The sequence below is a fragment of the Aspergillus fijiensis genome, assembly GCF_003184825.1.
Source record: "Aspergillus fijiensis CBS 313.89 unplaced genomic scaffold BO72scaffold_37, whole genome shotgun sequence".
Classification (NCBI taxonomy): domain Eukaryota; kingdom Fungi; phylum Ascomycota; class Eurotiomycetes; order Eurotiales; family Aspergillaceae; genus Aspergillus; species Aspergillus fijiensis.
In genome coordinates, this window is record NW_024469013.1 from 197,619 (window position 1) to 219,187 (window position 21,569).

At 53.6% G+C, this 21,569-nt stretch overlaps 7 protein-coding genes and 1 non-coding gene across 8 annotated transcripts; 3 read left to right on the top strand and 5 right to left on the bottom strand.

Annotated features, from left to right (window-relative positions):
- Positions 1-638: 638 nt before the first annotated feature.
- Positions 639-3,680, bottom strand: BO72DRAFT_470089 (DUF4246 domain-containing protein; the record flags this gene model as incomplete). The annotated part of the gene is made up of 3 exons (XM_040946998.1): positions 639-1,914; positions 1,949-2,714; positions 3,461-3,680. 3 exons carry the CDS (start codon positions 3,678-3,680, stop codon positions 639-641), a joined length of 2,262 nt encoding a protein of 753 aa, XP_040799467.1.
- Positions 3,681-5,036: 1,356 nt separating this feature from the next.
- BO72DRAFT_513449 (uncharacterized protein) lies at positions 5,037-5,606 on the top strand (the record flags this gene model as incomplete). Its single annotated transcript, XM_040949473.1, has 1 exon — positions 5,037-5,606. One exon carries the CDS (start codon positions 5,037-5,039, stop codon positions 5,424-5,426), a length of 390 nt encoding a protein of 129 aa, XP_040799468.1. The 3' UTR covers positions 5,427-5,606.
- An 861-nt stretch (positions 5,607-6,467) lies between these two features.
- BO72DRAFT_513451 (uncharacterized protein) lies at positions 6,468-8,561 on the top strand (the record flags this gene model as incomplete). The annotated part of the gene is made up of 5 exons (XM_040949474.1): positions 6,468-6,540; positions 6,576-7,180; positions 7,280-7,393; positions 7,448-8,182; positions 8,310-8,561. 5 exons carry the CDS (start codon positions 6,468-6,470, stop codon positions 8,559-8,561), a joined length of 1,779 nt encoding a protein of 592 aa, XP_040799469.1.
- A 592-nt stretch (positions 8,562-9,153) lies between these two features.
- BO72DRAFT_498115 (uncharacterized protein) lies at positions 9,154-9,877 on the bottom strand (the record flags this gene model as incomplete). Its single annotated transcript, XM_040948746.1, has 2 exons — positions 9,154-9,595; positions 9,648-9,877. The coding sequence occupies 2 exons, from the start codon at positions 9,875-9,877 to the stop codon at positions 9,154-9,156; spliced, it is 672 nt and encodes a 223-aa protein (XP_040799470.1).
- A 1,640-nt stretch (positions 9,878-11,517) lies between these two features.
- BO72DRAFT_498116 (uncharacterized protein) lies at positions 11,518-12,240 on the top strand (the record flags this gene model as incomplete). The annotated part of the gene is made up of 1 exon (XM_040948747.1): positions 11,518-12,240. The coding sequence occupies one exon, from the start codon at positions 11,518-11,520 to the stop codon at positions 12,238-12,240; it is 723 nt and encodes a 240-aa protein (XP_040799471.1).
- A 535-nt stretch (positions 12,241-12,775) lies between these two features.
- Positions 12,776-12,849, bottom strand: BO72DRAFT_t185. Its single transcript has one exon. It is a non-coding gene; the product is annotated as a tRNA-Asn (tRNA).
- A 1,173-nt stretch (positions 12,850-14,022) lies between these two features.
- On the bottom strand, positions 14,023-15,979 carry BO72DRAFT_513459 (putative tannase). The gene is made up of 3 exons (XM_040949475.1): positions 15,548-15,979; positions 15,210-15,491; positions 14,023-15,145 (listed from the first exon to the last, which is right to left on the bottom strand). The coding sequence occupies exons 1-3, from the start codon at positions 15,936-15,938 to the stop codon at positions 14,064-14,066; spliced, it is 1,755 nt and encodes a 584-aa protein (XP_040799472.1). The 5' UTR covers positions 15,939-15,979; the 3' UTR covers positions 14,023-14,063.
- Positions 15,980-19,257: 3,278 nt separating this feature from the next.
- On the bottom strand, positions 19,258-21,089 carry BO72DRAFT_470092 (putative cytochrome P450; the record flags this gene model as incomplete). Its single annotated transcript, XM_040946999.1, has 3 exons — positions 19,258-20,565; positions 20,646-20,774; positions 20,994-21,089. 3 exons carry the CDS (start codon positions 21,087-21,089, stop codon positions 19,258-19,260), a joined length of 1,533 nt encoding a protein of 510 aa, XP_040799473.1.
- Between the last annotated feature and the right edge of the window lie 480 nt (positions 21,090-21,569).

Below are 21,569 nucleotides of genomic sequence, written 5' to 3' on the forward strand. Positions count from 1 at the left end.
TGCCCCATAGTTATTCCTTCTATTGAGATTGAGCCATAAAGATAGCCTTACTCCCGCTATACATGCTACATAGTTAGTGCAATCAGCCCCCAAATATGTTGATTCCAACAATAGATCGGAACGGATAGGCATTCCGGAGATGATGTATCATACGGCAAGTCATGGTCCATCTTTGTGCAAATGTAACGAACTACGATGGTTAGACTAGCAGGAATCTATTGACTTAGGACATTCTAATTTCCCGTCTCAAAGACTCCATCGTGGGAGCTCCAAAAGGGGGCAAGAATCTTAAAGATATCGGAGCGAAGATGGTTCCATTGCCCAGTCTCATGGAAAGTAACAACTCTGTGAAAGAGTGCTTCTTGTGAGATTGGTAAAGAAAAAGGGTCTAGAAGATCCGACTCAAACTGCGAATTCTGTCCATTGTCTGTAAAGGCTGGTGGAAGTTTCGTGGTACTCAAGTCTACTCAGATAAGTACTGAGCCCTGTGAAAGTTACAATGTCCCTCACACGATCTATGTCAATCAAAGCCCAAGTTGTTATAGGCATCTAAGACTTTTCATCGACGAAAAAGCGAAAAAACAAACCACCATGATCTGAACGGTAACATACTGTGGTGTAAAACCGCCTGCTCGGCACTAACTCAATTCCCACCAGAAATCGTAGGATTGAATGTACAAAAGCTGGTGCGGAACGGCTTTCTCTCGCTCCTTCTCAGAGTCTGCCTTGTGCTGCAAAGCTTCGGAGAGTTGCATCGGCCAAGGCCCTGTTTCCTTCATGACCATGTCCATCAGCTCCTGGGGAAGAGTCGAGAGCGGAGTCGTGGCGGAATTCGCCAAGACCGCATTGCGCCACCAATCGTGCTGCTGCGGGGGCACATTCCGAGTCGAGCAGATGCGATAGTGGGGATCCACCAGCCGCAAGACGACGCACCGCTGATGGCCTGGGCGGCTCGGGTCGAGCAAGGAGAACGGAAGCCTCTTGTATCGCAAGGCATTGGGCCACATGAGAAAACGACCTTGAGTGACGGCGACGGACCCTAGGGTTTGCAGCGGCAGAGCGTTTGGGTCTTCGCCCGGTCCCGGACAGGGAGGGATTCCGTAGAGTTTGTAGATGCAGAAGGGGTCCGGTTGATGGCCGAATATGTGCAACCTGTCCCGTTGTTGGTAGGAGATGCGGGACTCTGTGATGTTCTCCGCGCTGTAGCAGAAGTGTGCGGTGGCGACAATATGCTCGTTGAGCATCCCGTCCACTTGGAACTCTGGATCTCCGGGGTATGCATGGGCACCATCGTCACCACCACATCCCTCGGGCGTCAGATCGATGCTGAAGACTTGAACAATCACCTGGAGACCCTGTTTGCGGAACTGATTTTCGAGCGACACCGAGTAGTATTCGTGATTTCGAGGCGGGTCGAACTCGTGGTCAGATGGCCATGGCCCGAAGATCGGGTTCGCGGTCTGGCCTCTTTTCCAGTCTTCATACGTATAGGAAATCCCGGGCTCGGGGTATGAGAACCGATGCAGTCGCCTGAACTTCGCCCGGATAATCTCCGCGACGCGTGCAGGGGATGCCCACATCTCCGGCGTCATCCAAGCCAGAAGATCCTCCGTCTCAGGGGGATCCCCGGGCTCGGGTTCGAAGACACGGTACTTGGGATCCACATCAGGCAAAGTCAAATACTCTCGCACCTTGGAGCAGTGACTTTCCCATTGCTCCGGAGACCAGGCGCGTCGAGTGATCTTCTGATTCCACACGACTGGGAGAATGTCCTCCGGCGGGTCTACATCTATGGGACATTCTTCTTCTCGGTCTGTGACGCCATAGGTATAGATGCGCCGAGGCATGCGCCCGCCAGCGCCTTTGACTAGGACCTCATTCCACGGTCCTATCGCGCGAGAAATAAGAATAGGCCTGGGTATGGCTTGGGTGGAGATTGTTGATATACGAGGTGATCCGTACTGCCGTCCCCGACGGCTCCGCAAACTCCACCTCGCAAGGCAGCCATTGGAAGCGAAAGGAAACCTGTTGTAACTTGAGATTATCCTGAAGATAAAAGAGTTCTCGGGGTATCAGAGCCGTTATACTCCTGGAGGGATCCTGCACAGGTGCCGTGGCTAGTCTGGGATCGGTGGAAGGCGGATAGAACTGGGAGATTGAGCCGTCCGCCGCAGGCAGAGCAACCCGACCACCGTGGCTGAGAACTGTTGTCCGGCCATAGACCAACATGTAAAGCGACGGATCTACTAAATCGTGAATGCCACCACCCTTCCTTGTCGGCAAGAGCGGACGGAGTGCTTCTTGGAGATCATCCCCCAGAGCCTCGTCGTCGATTTTGCCTACGCCGGAGTCGGCATTGAGAACAATGACATATCCAGTGTCCCGGAGACCCTTAGCCTTATCCTGCAGTTCCGCTACGCACCAGAACCATGCCTTCGTTGTGATCAGGTCCATGTCCACGTCCTGATCTGAGTTCGAGTCAAGGCTCGCGTAAGATGAAGATGCCTGTGCACGCCACTGGGCAAGATTTTGTTCGTTAAACACATCGTGTTCCCAGTTCGGAATGTCTGTGATCCGTTCCATGAGTCGCAACATCTGGACCTCAGGTGCTGTGAGCCTGATGGCTCTTCTTGAGTAATTCTCGCGTGCTCCATGCGCAAAGCGTTGGTTGAAATCGAACTCATAGTCCAGGGGAATTCCGCTGAATCCTGGCACTCGAAGTGGACATGAGCCAGTGTTATCAAATTGCAGGGGTTGTTCTGTTCTGTCGCTCATATTTGATTATTTGGTAGCTGGAGATCGAGTTCTGCTTTGCGTTATTGCCTGTCTGTCCCCTGCTGAGCCGAGGAGGTGGAGGGGACTGAAGAAGGAACTTGAAGAGATACATCCGCCGGACTTCGAGAATATATAGGATGTTCTGTACGTAAATTACTACGGCAAGGGGGTAATCTATAACGGGTTAGCCTATTTGGGAGCCCGTTACGCAATGGCCGGCGTTGTTCCATGTTCAAGATTATCTTTTACTCATGCTCATTCCAAAGCACGTCTTTTTAGGTCTTTTTCTTTGCATCACATTTGGTCAGATATCAGAATAAATATCAGCATTAACATGCGATTCGGCCCCGACTTCGTCTTTCAATGATGGTGATGATGGCTACCGTCTTTGTGGAATTGAAGATGCTGTTTGCTAGCGGCATTAAGTGGGATCTGAGCCGAGTGAAAGGGTCAGTGAAATCACAACAAACGAGCAATCAGAGTTGGGAGAACCACTCATGCATTAGGAAGAGACCTACCATACTAGAAGTGGGTGAAGATGTTGCAGTCTTGTGAATCAGATGGGATGAAGATGACATGAGTGACGGCCGAACGCTCTGGGAAGGACTGCTCCCCTGACCGCACAAACCATAGGTGAAATTGGGATTGGGTGCTGTTGCGACCGGAGAGTGGCGAAAAAGTTCACACTGGCCACCACTGGTGAAGAGCCAGGTTCGACATGCCTGAAGTGTCGAGCATTTGTGGCCACAGTCTGCTGCATTGGTATAGTTGGAACCGAACGTCAGAGCGGTTCCACTGAAGAAGGCGATGGTATCACGAACGGAGTTGTCTAGACAAGCGGTACTTGCGATCGTAGTCGCAGCGAGAGCAAAGAGACCCAGAAAGATGGAGTGAGACAACAACATCTTGTGCTATTCAGGGCCCTCCGGTGCTTCAATGCTGAGACACATGGCCCCTTTATCTCATTTGTTACATCGCGCCGGGCATGAGGGTTCGTCGGTCATGGTAAAACCAGTCCCCTAGGAAACTACCAGAGTGACTATTCAGGGGGGTGTTTGTTGAATTCTGTTAGCACAGTAATAATCTCCGAGGTCACCGCTAGGTAGGTAACTTGTCTTGACACTTGGGCCATGATAATAGATATGCGGCATGTGCTTTCAATTAACGCAAATAACGCATTCAATGGTTTGCCGGAATGGCCTACAGATTCGGCATGGTCGCCTATCTTAGCTCAGGACAGCCGAGTCCCTGGTGGGGTGGGATAGGTGGGGTCCCAAACCACCGGCGTCCGTTCACGTTGCTGATAAGAGTTTTTTATGAGCTTGTTTTAGGTAAGAGCTCACCAGGGCCCACTGCTCGGATCTTTAGATGCCCTACTTGAAAGGCTTGTCTCTACTGAGAAAATTCGGAGATCTCGGGATTGGGTGCATCCCTGAAAGGCTTGGAATGTTGATCTTCGGTTGTCAATGCACCGCACTTCTGTATTACTTGACTTCCCCAGGGTCCTTCAACGGCTGCGAATTTCAAAGCAACTTGACTCCGCGGACAAGAGACAGGGGTTTCGTTAATTTTCCGGCAATCTCGCCACAGGCAGGCGCTAGGTAGATTTTGCCACTAGTGAGCATTTGACGAGATTGGAGGCTGCTAATGAAAGCAACGGTTCTACCACTATTGAAACTACTCCTTTTCACCGAGATCGCCTGGAATTGCGGCAATGGGATGCTATTCCGGATCCGGGCCAGAATCTTATTTACCCAACCCTAATTTACTTAATAGTAGGATGCATTACCTCGCGATAAGACCCTTACAGTCGGGGTCTTTCGCGTTGTACCCCACCGTGGACTCTGTATACTAGACTGGATCTGTAAGGCCTACCGAGCACTACTAGGACTATGCCAGCACTCATGTCCGCAAATCAATCCAGGCACAGATTGGGCCGAAATTGAGAGATTACCCCTATTCTACGGGGGAAAAGAACAGCTAGCCGGTCTTGGATGAACAGTACGGTTTCTCAGCACTAGCTACAGCCTAGCACACCCTGACTTCTGGCGATTAAGGTACCCTACACTACCACCCATTTCAGCCCGATCTAGCCTTTGAGCTGGGGATTTTGGTTTCTACAAATCCTCGCGATGTTTGAGTGTTGAACTTGATTCCACTATTATTTTCCACCAATTACCTACGTACACTGCCAAGAGTCTCGGTCAACGGACATCGAAAAGTTCATATCATTTACCCTTCGCCCTCTCCTTCAGTTTTTCATGACTATGGTCGAGGTCGCCGACAAGGCGTCGGCGGAGGAGAAGAAGGCCATGATCGAGGAGATCATCTTTGGCGTCCTCATGATTGTCCCCTTCTTGGGAGAGGTCCGGCTCATTTCGGACGGGCTGGAGCAGCTGGCCGACATGATGTCGCTCATTGGGGACGCGGGCGCCTTGGGCAGTACGATCTACGGGGTAGTCACCGACCCGGACTCGGCGATCTTGGATATCTTCGAGCTCGCCTTAGGGGGCGGGGTCCGGACCCCGGACGAGTTCGAAAAAGCCGCCAATGCCCGTCGCGGGTTGACTGACGACGAGGTTATCAGTCTGGGATCGGACTGGAAATCCTGGAGTGATGACCTCTCCGAGGTGCAGTCGGTGTGCTACTAAGGGCTGGCCGGATCCGGAGATGGGTACATCTCGCAGAGATGTTACGTCGGATGTACAGTGCGTACATTTCTTGATCTATGGCATACCAATGAATATTTTGATTTTCTCCAACACTGAGGGAGGCGTATCTTCCTTGACCTACTCTCTCCACAATTTTTGCTTTGTCTCCCTCTCTCTTCCAATCGAGATTCATCACTCCATGCTCCAGCAATCTTCGGCCATGGGGTCTCAAAGTAACCGACTCAGCCGCCGGCAGTCGCTGGGTGAGCAGATAGGCCATTACCTGATATCCTGCTGAGGAGAAGGCAAGCATGCTTTCCACTGCTTGGCAGCTTGCTTTGTTGTATCGAGAAGCAAGGTGTCTTTTGAGACTGCGATGAAATGTACCATTCAAATCTTCAAGGTTCTTTTGCCACATTAGTATTAAACTGTAGGTTAATGTTTTATCACCCCGATTCGAGTTCTCTCGGCTTCCAGCAACAGCGATGATGGTGGTTTGGGGTTCTGGTCCATGGGGGAACACTTTCAAAATTCTAGGTCCGGATTTTGTTTCTGTTCATTGATAACATTGACAGGGCTATGCCACCTTCTCATGTGTAGCTTGTTCTTAATTTTTAGAAATTGAACTGTATTTTACTCGTGCTCTTAATAATAGAAGAAAAAAGAATATGTAAACTTCATACTTTTATTGCAATGTTCATTCTAAGTTTCGGCTTATCACTGAGATTTTAATGTCAACTTCTTTAAATACTCGGATGTTGATATCTGCATAGTCTTGTTACTATGTACACTATATATCAAATCTATCTCTCTACAATGGATACAGAGTCGGTCCAATATGGCTAGTCCTTTTTCCTGGTATTCATAAATGTACAGTACACATAGCATCTGCAAGGGACGAATCCCACAAGTATGTTTCCGAGACTGACACTAGGTTTCACATCAGAAACGACGACAGCCAGCCAAACTGAGAACAAAGATAGCACTGGTGGTTAAATCTACAGCACGTGACGCAGCGGTACCTTTTCGACGACAAAAAAAATGCCCGCAAGATGGAACCCTAACTGGTTCTGCGAGCCCAGGTTTTCTTTCACCGCGGCCCTGATTGCGGTGGGTGAGATTACGAGACGAAGAATGCAGTCCTTGTAGCTAGGATCATGGACTCCAATTCTGGCTTCCAAAAGTTCAGTAAGAATCAAGAATCACAAATAAAAGCACTGCCGCCGGCGCTCATCGAGACGCATCTTCCTGAATTTTCAACTCCCCAACCGGCTCACTTGTCAAGCAAAGCTGTTTGGTCTTTCACTATGGGTGATAAACCTGGGAACCCCGATGTTGATGTAGAGGCTGAGGTGATCAGATTCCAGGCCGAGCAAGATCACGCAGCGATTACCTTTTTGTTCAGGAAACGAGTCTTCCATCTTGCCATCGTCCGCTCCGCGATCCCGGACAGCGTTGCCAGACTCGATATTGTGCGACAGCTATGGTCGGACACCCCGTGCAAGGGCGACACGATCCGCAATCTGACCTTCGATTGCCGGCCAATTTTCCGCATCAGTGGGGCACAGGCCTCGACGATCCTCGCATCTCATCTGGTATCCATGCAGGTGTCGTCCCATGCCGGCCGCGCGCATGGCATCGATCTCGGCGACCGGCGATCCCTCACCAGTAGTCCTACACGGATCGAGCTGGCGGAGCAAGGAAGGCTGAGCTCTGTGCCCCGATTCACGCTGTCGGCGGCGGAGGTCGTGGAGGTGATTGAAGCAGGCTGGCAGTATTGAGTCAAAATCAGCCAGCGGGTTTATATCTACTGCATCCAGGACAACCCAAAGTTCTGGAACCCCAGCAACTAGGCGCGGTGGGTGCGCGATGCAGCCATCCACGAGGTGCAGGGAGTCATGGGTCTGGACACGCCGTTTCCGGGGATTTTGTTCCCTGACCGTCCGGAAAACGTGCTGCCCGACGATGTGCGGCGGCGACCCAAACCTCTCTCCTACCCTTGGTCGACCGGGCTGCGGTAGATCGAGCCCCCCAGCCCCTTGTTCAAGTCGACCTGGCGCGCAAAATGGGTCTTCCCCTGTGGAGACGACCTCATCTTCCGATTCAACGTGCTGTGGACCCGTCCGCACTACGAGCATCCCTACGAGGCCAGTATCCATGTCCCACTCGTGCGCCCACCCCCGGACTCGCAGTCCAGTGGGACTTTTGCCCACCTGATCTTCGAGTCTCGAGACCGGCTGGTGAATCAGCCACAGACCAGCCCGATGCGCTGGCGCGTGGCGGAGGAACAGTGGAGCGAGATGATCGCCCGGATCGGTGAGTATCACTTCGACATGATGATGACGATGACCTCGCACCTCCCCAACCACTTCGAGCGCCTGCGGTCCCAATTCATCCCTATCCGTCTCGGTCGCCCCAATCGGACCCCGGTTCCTTCACCTGACGTGAGTGTTGGCGCTCCTGCCAGCGACAACACCGCCACCGCCACCAGCAGCAACAACTACACGGACGACCCCGTCACATGGCCCATGCTCCCGCCCTCAGCCCAAGCCCGCCTCCGCCACCTGCCCCAGTACGACACCTCAGCAGTCCGCATCAACTTCGTAGTCCGAGCCGGAACGTACTACAACATCACCATCGACGGGGTGGAGATGATGTGCGACTTCCTGGACTGGCCCCAGCGGCTGGACGAGTGGGTGACCGGGGTGGAACGGCTGGAGCGCGCCAGCTCCATGGCAGGTTCTTTCCACCCCTCGGTGCGCTGCCCGCAGCTGCTGGGGGTTTTTGGATCTGAACGGGCCCTTCCCCGCGGTCCTGACGGCCTACATACCCAGTACCCTGCGATTGCCAGACATAAGACATTAGGAGACAACGCTCGACCAGCGACGCGGGTGGTACCGGCAGCTCCGCGAGGCGGTCCGGTCCCTGCGGCGGCGCGGCGAGCTCTGGCCCGGCGAGCTGCACAATGTCCTCATCGATGAGCCAAGTGGGAGCCTCTGGCTTCTGCGGTTCGCGCCCTGCGCGCCGCCGCGCTTACTTCTGGATGTGCAAGTCTTGCGGGGAGCGCGCGAGTTGTTGGGGCTCGCGGAGTTGGAGCCGGAACCCGTTTTGGGAGAGGGTCTGGATGCACTATGATGACCGCTATTGTTAGAAAATAGGAAAACTTGACGTGCATGCCAAACCATGACCACGCGCATTTGTTATTGAGAAGGGAAGATGAGCAAAAGGGGTGGTGGAAAGAAAGAAAGAAAAACAAGGCATAGAAAAGGTTTTGCTTGAGTGATTTCAGTCTACTAGAACTAATTCCCAAGGCGTTTGACTTTTGGCGAATAGAAATCTGTTTTTCTTTCTGACTTATTTGCTACCTTTTTGAAGCATAGTAGTGGAAATTGACATGAACATAGTTCTAATTAAATCCCGAAATCTGGCCTCAACACTCAACATACACAGAACCACAAAAGATAAGAGAAGAAAACCCCGAAAACGACATTGGAGGATAAATTGCCCAGCCAGCTCATGAATCACCAGCAGATTTGATGGAAAAGCTCTTGCGCCGGTCCCATAGCTAGTATTGTACCTAGTACAGTACCTAAGAATGCCTTGCTGCACTGCTTCCAGCATTGGTAACGGCACCTTCTGCGGTGAGGCTTGGTTTTCCAGCGGTATAACAATGGAATCTGCAGCGTTTCCAGGCATCGGGTTTGAAGTACCGCAAGCACCGCCCAGCTTAATCCCAGCCAAGCAAGGAGGGCCCATGTTGAGGCTGCTCTTGCAACGAAAGTCGGCTAAACTCGCGACGCACCACCTCCTCTGGTTCCCCGGAACCGGAGGAGGCGGCTGTGCTGCTCGACTGCAGCAAGAAGCCATTGGTATTGGGCGCACCGAAGCAGGAGGGACCGCCTGTACCGGGCGATGAGAAGCTGAAGCCGCCGGCCGCGCCCATCACCCACTGGCGGTCACAGAAGCCGCGCGCGTTGACACTATAGGAGCCGGAGAAGGTGTTCATTTCCGCGGACGCCGAGCCATAGGGGGTGGTGCCCGTCAGCCGAAGCGCCCCGGCCCGGTTCGCGCTGGCGGTCACCATGCCTCCATATCCGTTCCAGTTGGTAGTCTGCATGTCACCCATCCGGTTCGCGTAGGCCATGACCGAGCCACCGAGCGGGTTCCGACTGGTCAGCCCCATCTCACCCTGAATGCTTGCCGCAACCGTCGTCCGCGGACAGCGCAAGCCCGCCGCGGCCGTCCACCCTGAGATGATAGGCGCCGCCCGAGCGATGGGGTATTGTCGCCTCCCACTCGCCGAGGATGAACGGTGTCGATGCCGGTGGCCGATGGAAGGGGTTGAGGTCCGATCGCATTTGCCAATCTCCCGGACGTGCCTGGCCGGAGCTGACGGACCCGTTGACGCCAAACTGTTCCGGTATGCCCGACGGATTCGAGCCCCAACTCATCGCTGCGGTGGCGACGGCGCTGAGATATTTTTGACACGGGGTAGTTTCGATATGAGGGTTGAGGTTCAGCCGGGGGGGGAGGGACGTCTCTGAGTAAAATGGAGAGACACAGTAAGGCAGATGGTGAAGAGGAGAGAGATTTTAGGATAGGCCAGGTACAAGAGAGCTCAGCGAAAGCCGGCTGGTGCGGTGTTTGTGAAAGGTTGAAGTGTAATGTGGTTTGACAGTGCTGGATCGCTGGCTCCCTTATATGTTGTGCTCGTGGGTACCGTCTACAAGGCAGGATGGGCATGCAACTCTCTGTTCCATGACTGGAGATGTTTTCTTCACCGCTAGATAGCAAACTCATTGCTCTACAGGAAGTGAAATCGGCGGGATCTTGGTCTTGTCTCTGGATATCCTTTCAGCATCAGACATAGTTTATGGCGTTAGCCTCTTGGCTGTATCACTCCTCGTAGAGCTTTTTGACTATCGGAGTTACAACTCACAACGGCGTAAACATCGGCAACTGCAGTTGGATACAGAGTCTGTGCCAGTTCTCTCCTGTGCAGCGCCAGCGTCTTGCCGACCATGCGATACACGGAGAGCCGAAGATATTTGATGTGGTGATGAGGGAAAGGAGCCTCCTGGCGCCGCACTTCGCCTGATTTCTGTCTTAATAAAGTATCCTGCTTTCTTTGTCCTCCTCGTGTTTTTCGCTCCGTGTCTCGGTTCTTCTCCTCTGTTGTCACAGACCTGGCTCTCGTACTGAGACACGTGATCATCAAAGCCCCGAAACACGGGATGGAGGAGAGATCACCTGCCAAGACGAACACCCTCCGCTGTCTTGGATTGAAATTTCTCTCAGCTCATTGAGGTATACCCTGAGTAGCACCTGCAGCGCGTGATCATGGTCAGATTCAAGGCTTTTGACGGTGTTTGGGGCTGTGCATAAGGCCTCAGACATGGCAATCCCACTTCGCATTCTCCTGGCCAGACATCCAGCTCCTATTCACATGATCCAGCCAGTCTACTGTTTTAGCCACGCCCTTTAAGTGGCCCGCGAGAATCCGAAACCGGTGGTATTATTTTGGCCGCCGCAGTCGCTCTCTTCCTGTGCTGGACAAGAAGCATTGGGTCTTCCTTTCCCTCCCTTTCCCTGGGCCTCTACCATTACCTACTGCAGACAGTTTTAGCCAAACCATAGACTAGTTAGAGGGGGAAACGGAACCTAGGTGGTCTGTAAATGTTATTAATGTCAGGTGGGCGTCTCAACAGGGCCTTGGAAAGGCCAAAGATACGGCGGAAGCAGTGCCGAGCTTCTTTGCTGCTCCAGCCGGATGCTGGCATCCAGGGGACATATACCCGTTCAGCGGTGGCTTGCCAAAAGTAGAGGCATTCTTTTAACGGAGATTCACAAGGCTTCTTTCCTCCTGTCCATCATTATGGTAATTAGCGTTCATCCCATTACGATGCTACTATATACATGTAAGTACCTGACTAGGCTTACTAACCAATCCTTAAGCGCTTAAATGAGGGGCTAAATGTATGATACGGAAGTATCATGCACTCTGTCCTACCTCACCCCCCTTCTTCAGCAACCTCATCAAGCAACCCATTACATAGAAAGACCACCTCCTCCAGCTGCAGAGTACGCCACCATGCCCTCCGACCTCCTCAAGCCACTGGCCGTATTCGCCCGCCAGCCTCTGTCGCAACGCTACATCAAAGCCATCAGAAACCTGGGAGATGCATGGCGTCGCCTCGTCGACGAGCCTCTCTCTGAGTCAGATACCAAGTCCACCCTCGTGGAAACCAACTTCGACCTGGTCCTCACGATCAAGAGTGCACAGGAAGCTCAGTCGTCCCTGTCGAATCCCATGGTCGTCGAGATGTCCACTCGCGAGCCTCTGGCTGCGCCACCCGAGGACACCACTACATCAGGATCTCCGCCCCGCCACTACCGCATCTTCGCCGACTGGGGCACGGATTTCATCTGGCGCGATTTCGACGACCTGCGGGGTGACGAAGGCGACTGCGTGCTGGAGGCGGACGAAGTACTCAGCTCCCCCGTCTACCCTCCATCCGTGTTCGAGCACTACGATGCGTGGGTGGAGACGCAAACCGAGAACTTCGACCAACGACTCAACAAGACCGGCGACTTCCATGCCTCCACGTTTGCCACCGTCGCGGAAGAAGTGGCCTGGAATGTGGCGGGGTATCTGCTGGCTTGGCGCATTGCCATGGCGCCGGACGTCGGGAGGATCGAGTTCAGCGCGGGCGTGTCGAAGTATATGCTCGAAAAAGGGAATGAGACGAGCGTGACGCTGTCTTTTCTGCGGGATCAGGCTGAGCTCTTAGCGAAGGGAGAGTCGGTAGCATAGCGAACTGAATGTTCTAGGCGGCGGACATTGTTTATTGCGATCTTTCACGTGCGAATGTAATGATAACCGGCATGCATGCTTTCTCGAGGGAAGGGTCTTGGTTGCTTCGGGACGCTACAACAGGCAGTATTTTCTTATTGTTTTGTGTGTTGTTTTTAGCTACTTGGTACCAGGATGGGACGAAACATGCACCGACTACATATTCTGGCCCAGTCACATCGAAATAGCAGGGGTCTTTGTCTTTTGCTTCTCTACTAAAGCTCGTTTTCTGCTCACTTACCTGGTTGTCGGATTTATCGACCAAAGACTACTTGTTCATCGTCCTCCTCTCTCGCTTATAATTGTAAGCATTTCTTGATATGCCCAAATTTCCACCACGGCGATAAATATGACATCACTCGATGACGGTACAACTAGACTAGTTAGCCACCGGATCATAAGCTGGGCTTTGAATATACCGGCTGCACTCTGTCTTACAGAGAGATAAGGGCACCAGGCCGAGAGAACCAAGACAAAACAAAGCAAAAAGAAATGACGTCCTAGGAGAGGATCGAACTCTCAACCTCACGATTAACAGTCGTACGCGCTAACCAATTGCGCCACCAAGACGTGCTTGATGTATTCTCCTGGGTCTGCTGTGCTTATATTCCTCTCCTAAGTCTAGGCTATAATTCCAGCACAATTGAGAATTCCGTGGCCGCTACGCCTACACATTCTGTGTATTCAATGGCTCAAGTAGCCATGAAACCCGACCCCACAACTCACTTCATCTATTCTCTTGCATCATTACTGAACTACCCTTGTGCGAAAGTAGCACGCTAAAATCGACCACATGCTTCAGCCATACTCTCCGTCAGGGACCGAATCATAGTATATCTCAGTGTTCCCCCAATCTACTTGTACCAATCCCCTACCCTTACTCCCCAAAAAACATCAAACCCTCTACCCCCCTCACCATAGCTATACCCATAACCCCTATCAAAACCACCCTCCCCAGCCCAACACATAGAGCAACCCCTCCGACCCAAGCACAAGCCTGAAATTGGGGTATCACAACCCCCCCCCCTCGGAGGTCACCGCTCAAACACCCCCGACCCCCGATGTGGAGCCCACCCTATCTTCCTGCCCACCAATCACGCAAAGCCTCAACGCCCCACTTACAGCTCCGTTGCCCTTAAAATTCTTTAAAATTCCTAGATTCTCATGAAGGATTACGTGGATCCCTAACCTCCAAGCGGAGGTGGTTCCTGCCGATCGGTGGTGAGGGGTTACGCATTTGAAGGGATTTGTTTCTGATTCTGTTGGGGCTGGGATTTAGTGACATGCAATTATAGATTCGAACTCTTTCTTTTTGTCGCTTGGTGGCGTGAAGGGCGCTTGAGGTCGAGTGCCTGGGGCCGCACCCTGATTGGGCCTGGAGCTTTACTCTGGGGATTTTCGGGATTTCATGGGAATTGTTATGAAATGAGATGGTCTGGGTGTGCCGTGGAGGTTCTTGGCAGTGACGTGTGCTCTGCGTCTTTTCGGGGAAATTGAGGGAGGCCAAGATAGGTCTCGGTGTCGGGGGGGCGGGCGACGTTTGGTGGTGGGGGGTCTATGAGGCATGGGTTGTGCTTGGCAGGCTTTCAGTCTTGGTTGTTTTTAGTGCACGATAGAATGGTCTTGTAAGACTCCTTTGTGGAGGTGTTTGTCAGATGGTACAGATAAGAGTGATTGATAAGGCTAAAGTATAAAGCTAATACTAGGGTACAGGGTGGCTAGAAGCGGAAGAGCTCTTATCGAGTAGTCACGGCGACGAAAGTATGGGGTTAGGCAAGGCCAGCTCAGTAGACCGGAAGCTTGAAAGCAGGGAACTCGTAGGTCCACGAGTCGATGGACTTCTGGTCGTGGACGCAGGAGAAGCTGCTGTTGCTGGACCAGAGCGGGCGGGTGGGCCACTGGCAGAGCATCTGGGTCTCGCCGGCGTAGGAGCCGGAGGAGACGGTGGCGTTGAGACGGGAGGGCTTGACGCCGTTCTCGACCCAGTTGATCATGATCTCCATGTTGTCCTCGGGGTAGGGGCCGGGCTGGAGGGAGTTGGTGCCGCAGTGGGCGGCGCCGGGGATCAGGTAGAACTGGTACCAGTCGGCCATCTTCTGGAGCGACTCCTGGTAGCTGAGGTCGCCGTACATGATGGAGCGGACGGATTGCCAGTAGTGCACGGAGGAGGCGGCGGGAATCGAGGGGTCGGACTCGCCGTGGTAGTGCAGCAGCTTGCCGCCCGAGGACTCGAACTCGGTCAGGTCGGGCACCGTCGTCTGCAGGCTGTCGATGTAGCGAATCATGCCCGTGTTCATCCAGCCGACCAGCGTGTCGTAGGTGACGTTGTCGAGGTTGGACAGGTTGTCGATGTTAAGAAGCTGCACGAACTTGGTCACGTACTCGCCGCCGGTGGACGGGATGTCGAGCTCCCACGCGCCGGTGTCGGAGTTATACTCGGTCGTCGCGTCCGACAGCTCGGAGCCGATCTGCCACGACAGGTAGGCACGCTCGCCCTGGCTGTTGTGCAGGCCGTCGTAGATCGCCTGGGCGAGCTTGACGCCCTCCGCGGTCACGGTGCCGTTCTGCGCGGGCTGGTAGCTGGTCGAGCTGCCTTCAGCCCGCTTGCTGAAGCCGAAGCCCAGGGAGGTGTAGTTCTGCTCGGCGCAGTAGTAGGACTCGCCAATCACAGAGGTCAGGTTGAAGTTCAGCATGCAGAGGTCGGTACGCGAGATGACACCGTCGGTACGGCCGTCCAGAGGGTCGCAGGCCTCGATGGTGGCGTTGACGATCTTGTCGAGCATGCACGGCTCGGGGTAATAGTCCATGGTGTGCTCGACGGCCGAGGAGAAGACGTGGTGGACCTGCTGCTGAGCGAAACGGAAGGCTGTTGGGAAAAGGTTAGGGATCGATGCGCTCTGATTGTAGAAGTCTGTCAGGGTTTGGCTTACCGGGAGCTCCAGTGATGGCACCATCATACTCGGATCCCCAGCGTTGAACCTGGCTCATACCCTCACGACCACCGTCGGAGCAGCCCTCGTAGTAAGTGTAGATCTTCTTGTCGCTGTCCAGACCATAGAAGCCCCGGGCAAGGGGCTTGGCAATCTGGGTCATTTCACCCAAGGCCTGGTAACCAAACATGTAGGTGGCATCCCAGTTGATGGAGCCGTTGCCGTACAACACGACCTCATCGTAGCTGTAGGAGAAAGCGTCGTAGCCGGCATCAGTGGCACCTTGATCACGTTAGATAATGTCTTAATGGTCAGGATTGTTGTTCATGACAGCTTACCTGAGGCAGCGCCGTACTCGAGACCGCCAGTTGCGTCGCTGGAGAGCGAGAAGCCACCGCCACCAGCAACGTAAAAGCGGCTCTTGAACTCAGACGGGCTGGGGAAGGCATACTTGAGAACGACCTTGTCGCCCTTGCCGGTGTGGGTGTAAGCGACAGTCACGTTACAGTAAGTGTAGCTGTCCGCCCGCTTCATGCCGCCGCCCATGCCGCCGCTGGAGGTGGTGACACCCGCGGTGACGGACGAGGGGATCATGTTGATGCCCAGAAGGGTGCCATTGGAAGGCAGAGCAGACTGCACGTTGGACACGGTACACAGATCAGAGAGCGAAGTGGCATTGGCCGTTGCGGCTGCCAGAGCAGCAACAGCTGCACGGGAATACTTGCCCATGGTAGGCAGCTGAAATGACTGGATTGGTTGGTAGACTCAAGAAAAGAATGGATGAGGCTGGATGGTAAACAGGTCGACTTGAGGAGGCACATGGCTTCTATTTAAGCAAATGCGGCCTCAAGTATGAGGCACTGCATGGTCGAAGAGCATCCATGGATAGTCGGCCCATAATTGGAACGGAGGCGGGAAGCATGTTTGGGCCCACTTGTGTTTGACGTCCCTGCCCGGTTCCCTTCATCCCTCGTCACCCGCTTGCGTGGCCCTCCCCAGCACTTAGGGTCTAAGGGTTCCCTGATCAAACTGATGTTGAGTCTGCTACTGCTTCAGCCTTAGTTCACTGCCAAGCGAACAGCACCTCTAGCGCATTGCAGTGATGGAAAGTGCTGGAGTAATTTCGCAGTTTTTGCCTCCTCGCCGTGCGGTCTTGGGATATGACCCACCAGGCTGGGAGTTCAACATGAGTCCCATTATGGGATGACTAGAGCGTAGACCAGATAGCTGCGTGCCCAACATTTCCAAAATTGGTTCTGATGGCACCAAACTTGATGGTGTTCTGCTAGGATGCTAGGGCGGGAATAAGCTTATCCGCAGGCCCCACTGATGACCGATCTGGGATGCTTGGCACAGGCTTGGCGCTGGATTAGGGTCTCCCGAGCCACTTTGTATGCCCTGGACAAGTTTCTTCATCCTGCAGCCTAGTTATCCGCCGGGCTGAATACTGCTTCGGTGGCGAGATCCCTTGCCCCCTTGCAAAGATCGAGGGATGCAAGCCTTGAGCGTCATCTGCAAGCGCAGGTGATAAGGCTTCCCCACGTTCTACTATGCAAATGGAATCCCCAGCTCGGCTGTCAAAATAGTCATTCTCATCATTGTCAGCGCAGAATCATGAAAAGCCCAGCCACCGGCTTCCATGCAATCAGTACTAAGCTTTCTACGCTGCGAGTCAATCTCGCTTATGCATGCAGAGCAAGTGGCTTCGTCAGCTCTTCCATGGTCAACCCAACCGATGCATGTGTATGAGTTCTGTCTCATCTATCTGAGGATTAGGCTTGTGCCAGAGCTAACCCGTAGACAACGACCTTTAACGTTAGTCTGCCTGCTGGACTCTCGCTAAGTCTTGGCTAGCTGGTTCGAAAAGTGAGCAGCGCCGCTGTCGCCGACACGAGGATGTGAAGCCTGGGCGCCGTGTGTGCCTGCCAAGCTGCTAAGATACGCAGTTGCGAAGATCGTCATCTCAACATTATCCAGAAGATGAACTTAACGTTCGGAATAGAGTGTACTGATCCCTCTTTGGGGGGTCCTTTGCCCGGAGATCCACCGCGAGAAAGAACCTTTTGCTCCCGTCCGGCTCTAGCGCGCCGTCCTGTCTTCACCTGTCTGCCTAAACACCACCACGTTCGCCAGCGCTTACCTTTACACGAGAGAATGATTACACAGAGGATTAAGAGAGTGTAGACAGCCTTTGATATCATCAAGATGGGTTACATGAAGGTCCAGGTGCCATGTCGAGGCTGTTCCAAGGCCTTGGTCCTGAGGGTGACGCGTCAGACCGTAAGGGACATCATTACGCACGTATCGTACCTTTCAGGAACCTTGCGGATAAGGCGGTGGTAAGCTGCAGGCTAGAACTAAAGTACCCGGTGTGCCGTCACTTCAACGGGGCCTCAGGTGGGTCGGCCTTGCCGGCGAGGGGGTGTCTGATGGAGTTTTCGATTACGTACTGTTGTGGACTTTCTGGGGGATGTAGTGTGCAGCCATCTTATCTCTAGATTATCGGGTGGCAAATTGCAGAAGATAAGTCGAGTGCGGTGACTGTAAGATCATGGTTGCTGGGTGAGGTTGACCGTTGGATATTCAAGCAGCCCGTCGCTATGATGACTCCCCAAGAAACAGCAAGAGACGTAATGGAGAGTGGCTGTTGATGTTGCGAACTCAACGGAAACTCTGTCGTATGCTTCAAATAGACAAACCATCACTTCTCCGTGTTTTGGGGATGGCTGGAGCAATGGATCTCGGGCCGTCTGGAATCTGACTCGTATGGCTCCATGATATGGAACATGGCTCGGAGCACTCGTGGAGCGTCATAAATGCCTCACGTGGGGTGGCCGGGGGCTCCCATACGCTGCGAACACTGCTGGTAGCGCATCATCACTTCTACTGAATGTGTCTTTTTTTACTGTTTGCGTTGTGAGCCAGCTCATTCTAACGAGGAGGGCGCTATCGTGGACCTCAACTTGAGCACTTTCGATTTCGACTTTGAACTGTCTTCAAAAATAGAGCCCAACAATCCACGTCTGCTGCTGTCTGCAACACCGTCAACATAGCCTCAGCAGGACGAACCCAGTCACCTTCTCCACGGCGGTAGATCATCAAACAAGTTCAACCAGACTAATTTTTTCCATAGTTTCCCTGGTTTCTAGATCCGTATCATATTCACATCAGTCAGCGGCCACTCAAAGCTCTTCTGATTGGCTGCTGGACATGCACCAGGCCTAATATGGACCTAGCGCCAGGGTTCTTGCCGCTGACTAACCGACTGCTCCCTTTGCTGCCTTGACACCTGATCCTTCGACGGCTGTTCAACGTCCTGGTCTATGATCTGGAGCATACGCGTCCTGGTGCTCCTCAATTTACATTTGCAATGAGAAAGAAACCTTCTGTTTTGCGATAAGATGAGCAGCAACGCTAGGTGCCCGGGTCTCGAGGTTCCGTTCTACCCGTGGCTCATTCCGAACATATCGATCAGGCGACGAGCCTAGGTAGGAAACCACTGCTGTTGTTCTGAGTATCGCAAGGAAGAGTTGGTGAAGACTTATCTCTCAGAGCTTCGCTCGCAGTGTTGTACATTATCTTTCACGCTACGCAGATGCAGTTGCAGGGGTCTGATGCTGGCATTCCCCCCCCCGCTTTACTGATGTACACTGCAATGCTGGTGAAGAGTGACCCCGACGGGGGAGTTAGACACCGCCAGATATCTGCTTTTCTTCTTACATACCGAGTGAGAGAATGACTAAGCTCTAGTTCGGTTGATAGAAATCTCACGACCATGTTGCTCAAGCTTCTATCATCAAGCAGTACCCCAAAAACGAAAGAGTGCGTCGCACCTCTAGTGCCTCCCCGTGGCCCTCAACAAATTCAACACCAGCTAGGGTTATCATCGACTTACAACCCAGTCTCAACTGCGTATAAACACCGAACCTCTACCACCCCACGACTCTCACACACCAACCACCCCCACCGAAACCAAAGAAACCCAGCAAAAAAACAAAATGAACAACCAGAACCCACAAGCCCCCCCTCATCAGAACTAACGAACTACCTAACAAACCCCAGCCAAAGCCCGCACCCCCCTCTCCCGAAACAACAACCCCGCCCCAGCCTTGGGCACAATCGCCGAGCGCCAGTAAAAATACCTCCGCTCGTCTTTGGCCGTCTCCACCATCTTCACCTCATACCGCAGCAGGATCTGCGCGAGCACCAGCTTCAGAAGCACCGACGCATAATACCGTCCGGGACAGGCGCGTTTGCCCAGCCCCCAGATGGGGAAGGTGACGTCTGCGTCTGTGAAATCGGAGGATGTTGTTCGTGTCGTCGGGTTCCGGGTGTCTTCGTTGGCCTTCGCGGGATCTTGGGGGATGATGAAGCGGTAAGGGTTGAAGGTGTGCGGATCGGCGTAGAGATCTGGGTCGCGGAGGATGGGCTGCAGCGGGATGCAGGCGACGTCGTTCTTTGCTAGGGTGGTTCCGTCGGCCAAGGTGAATGGTTGGAGGACTTTGCGGCGCAGGGAGATGGAATCGGTTGGGTGCAGGCGGGCGGATTCTTTGAGGAAGCTGGTGAGGAGGGGGAGGTGGTTGGGGTTGATTTCTGGTTGTTGGGGGGTGGTGGTGGTGATGGTGATGGTGGTTGGTTGGGGCATAGCGGCGCGGACGACCTCGTCGCGTAGCGCAGACGTGAACTCGGGATGCAGGCAGAGGTCGTCTAGGGCGTAGAAGAGACACATGGCTGGTTGGTGGACGGAGGCAAACCACACGCCTAGCAGGACCTGGATGATGCGCTGGGCCGGCCATTCGTGTTGCTGGTTCTTGCGCGCGGCTGCGTTGACGAAGAATTGGATGCAGTCTGCATGTTCCGGGGCAGTGGTGGTGCTGGTGGTGCTGCTGCTGGTTTTGCGGATCCGCGCCTCGACGACGGGGGTGAGGCGGTCGAGCAAGATCTTCAGCGCTCGGTGGCGGCGCATTAGATATGGCGCTGCAAAGGGCGCGACCCACGCGGGGAGCAGGCGCAGCGCTTCGGCGGTTTCCATGAGGTGTTCGGGGTACTCGAGCGCGGCGTCGAGGAAGACCTGGTCGCTTGAGACCTCGGGCCCGAAGAAGACCAAGGCGTTGGCAGCGGTGATCAGTCGCTTGGCCATCGGGAAGATTGGCACTGCGCGCCATTCCCCGGACTGGGGCTTGTGGGCTGTGATCTCTGCAGTGAGCGCTTGGGCTATGCAGTCGTGCAACGGCTGGGTTAGGGCTGGCAGGTGGGATCGCAGCTCCGCTTGCAGGGCTCGCTGGTGGACGGTCCCGTTGGCGCTCATGCAGTCGTCGTATTCGAGGCCGTTCATGGTATACTTGGGCTGGAACATCTGTTCTTGTTGAGATGAGAATTAGAAAGAGGAGGCTTGATCAACTCAAAAGCAAGGAAGAAAGTCGGATAGCGACGTACATCTTTCGCCAGAGCATGTAGGGACAGGTACGTGTCTGGCGCCTGCACCAATTGCTTGATGTGCTCCCTGGAGGAGAATTGGACTTGATATCCTTCTGGTGTGCGCACGGCATAGGGGCTATCTTTGATCTGCGCGCTGCAGTCTTAGCATTTTCTGCGCCGTTTCCTCTGGGCTCAACCACTTACGTGTGCCTTCTGCACAATCTCCGGTCCCTTCAAAAGGTATTGAAGCTGGTCAACAACCCAGAGGAAATAGCTGGAAGGCTCGACAAGAACAACATTATGACGTGTCTAAGGGGTTAGATTAGCGATTTTCCTCTCTCGTCGTCGGCGACCGATGCACAGTACCGATTCTTGGGACTTGGACTTGGCTCTTAATCTGCGAACACACAACCAGCAGCAGAGCAGGAGGAGGAGCACGCTCCCGAGAGAAGCAACTCCCATATTCGTCGAAATAATCGAGAACAGCATGCCGAATCCGAGACAATTGTGTATAGCTACAAAACCACGAGAGGGGAAAGCGGCATCACCCCGCGAAGGGTACTTACGATTACAAAAAAGGGAACGCCCCCTCCGCTACTGCTCACTCACTATCTATCATATGCCTTGAACCTGGCCTGATAACGGCCGTCGCTACTGCGGGGTATACGCCTCTAATTATTTCCAGCTCCAAAAAAAGTACGAGTAGCGAATACTACGCTTATGAATGCAAAGCCCTAGATGGGTAGGAGCAAAGTGAACCGTGGACAAGCTATCATCCTCCCGTCCGGAATCAATGCCAAGTTTGGCACGGGGCCAGCACGTTCTGCAGGGGTCGGGAAGTCAATGGCTCACCGGCTCTGGTAAGCGCTTAAGGCACCCTACGCTAAATTCCAACGTGCAGAAAATACGAGGCTCAGGATTTAACTTAAGTAAGTGCTGGAC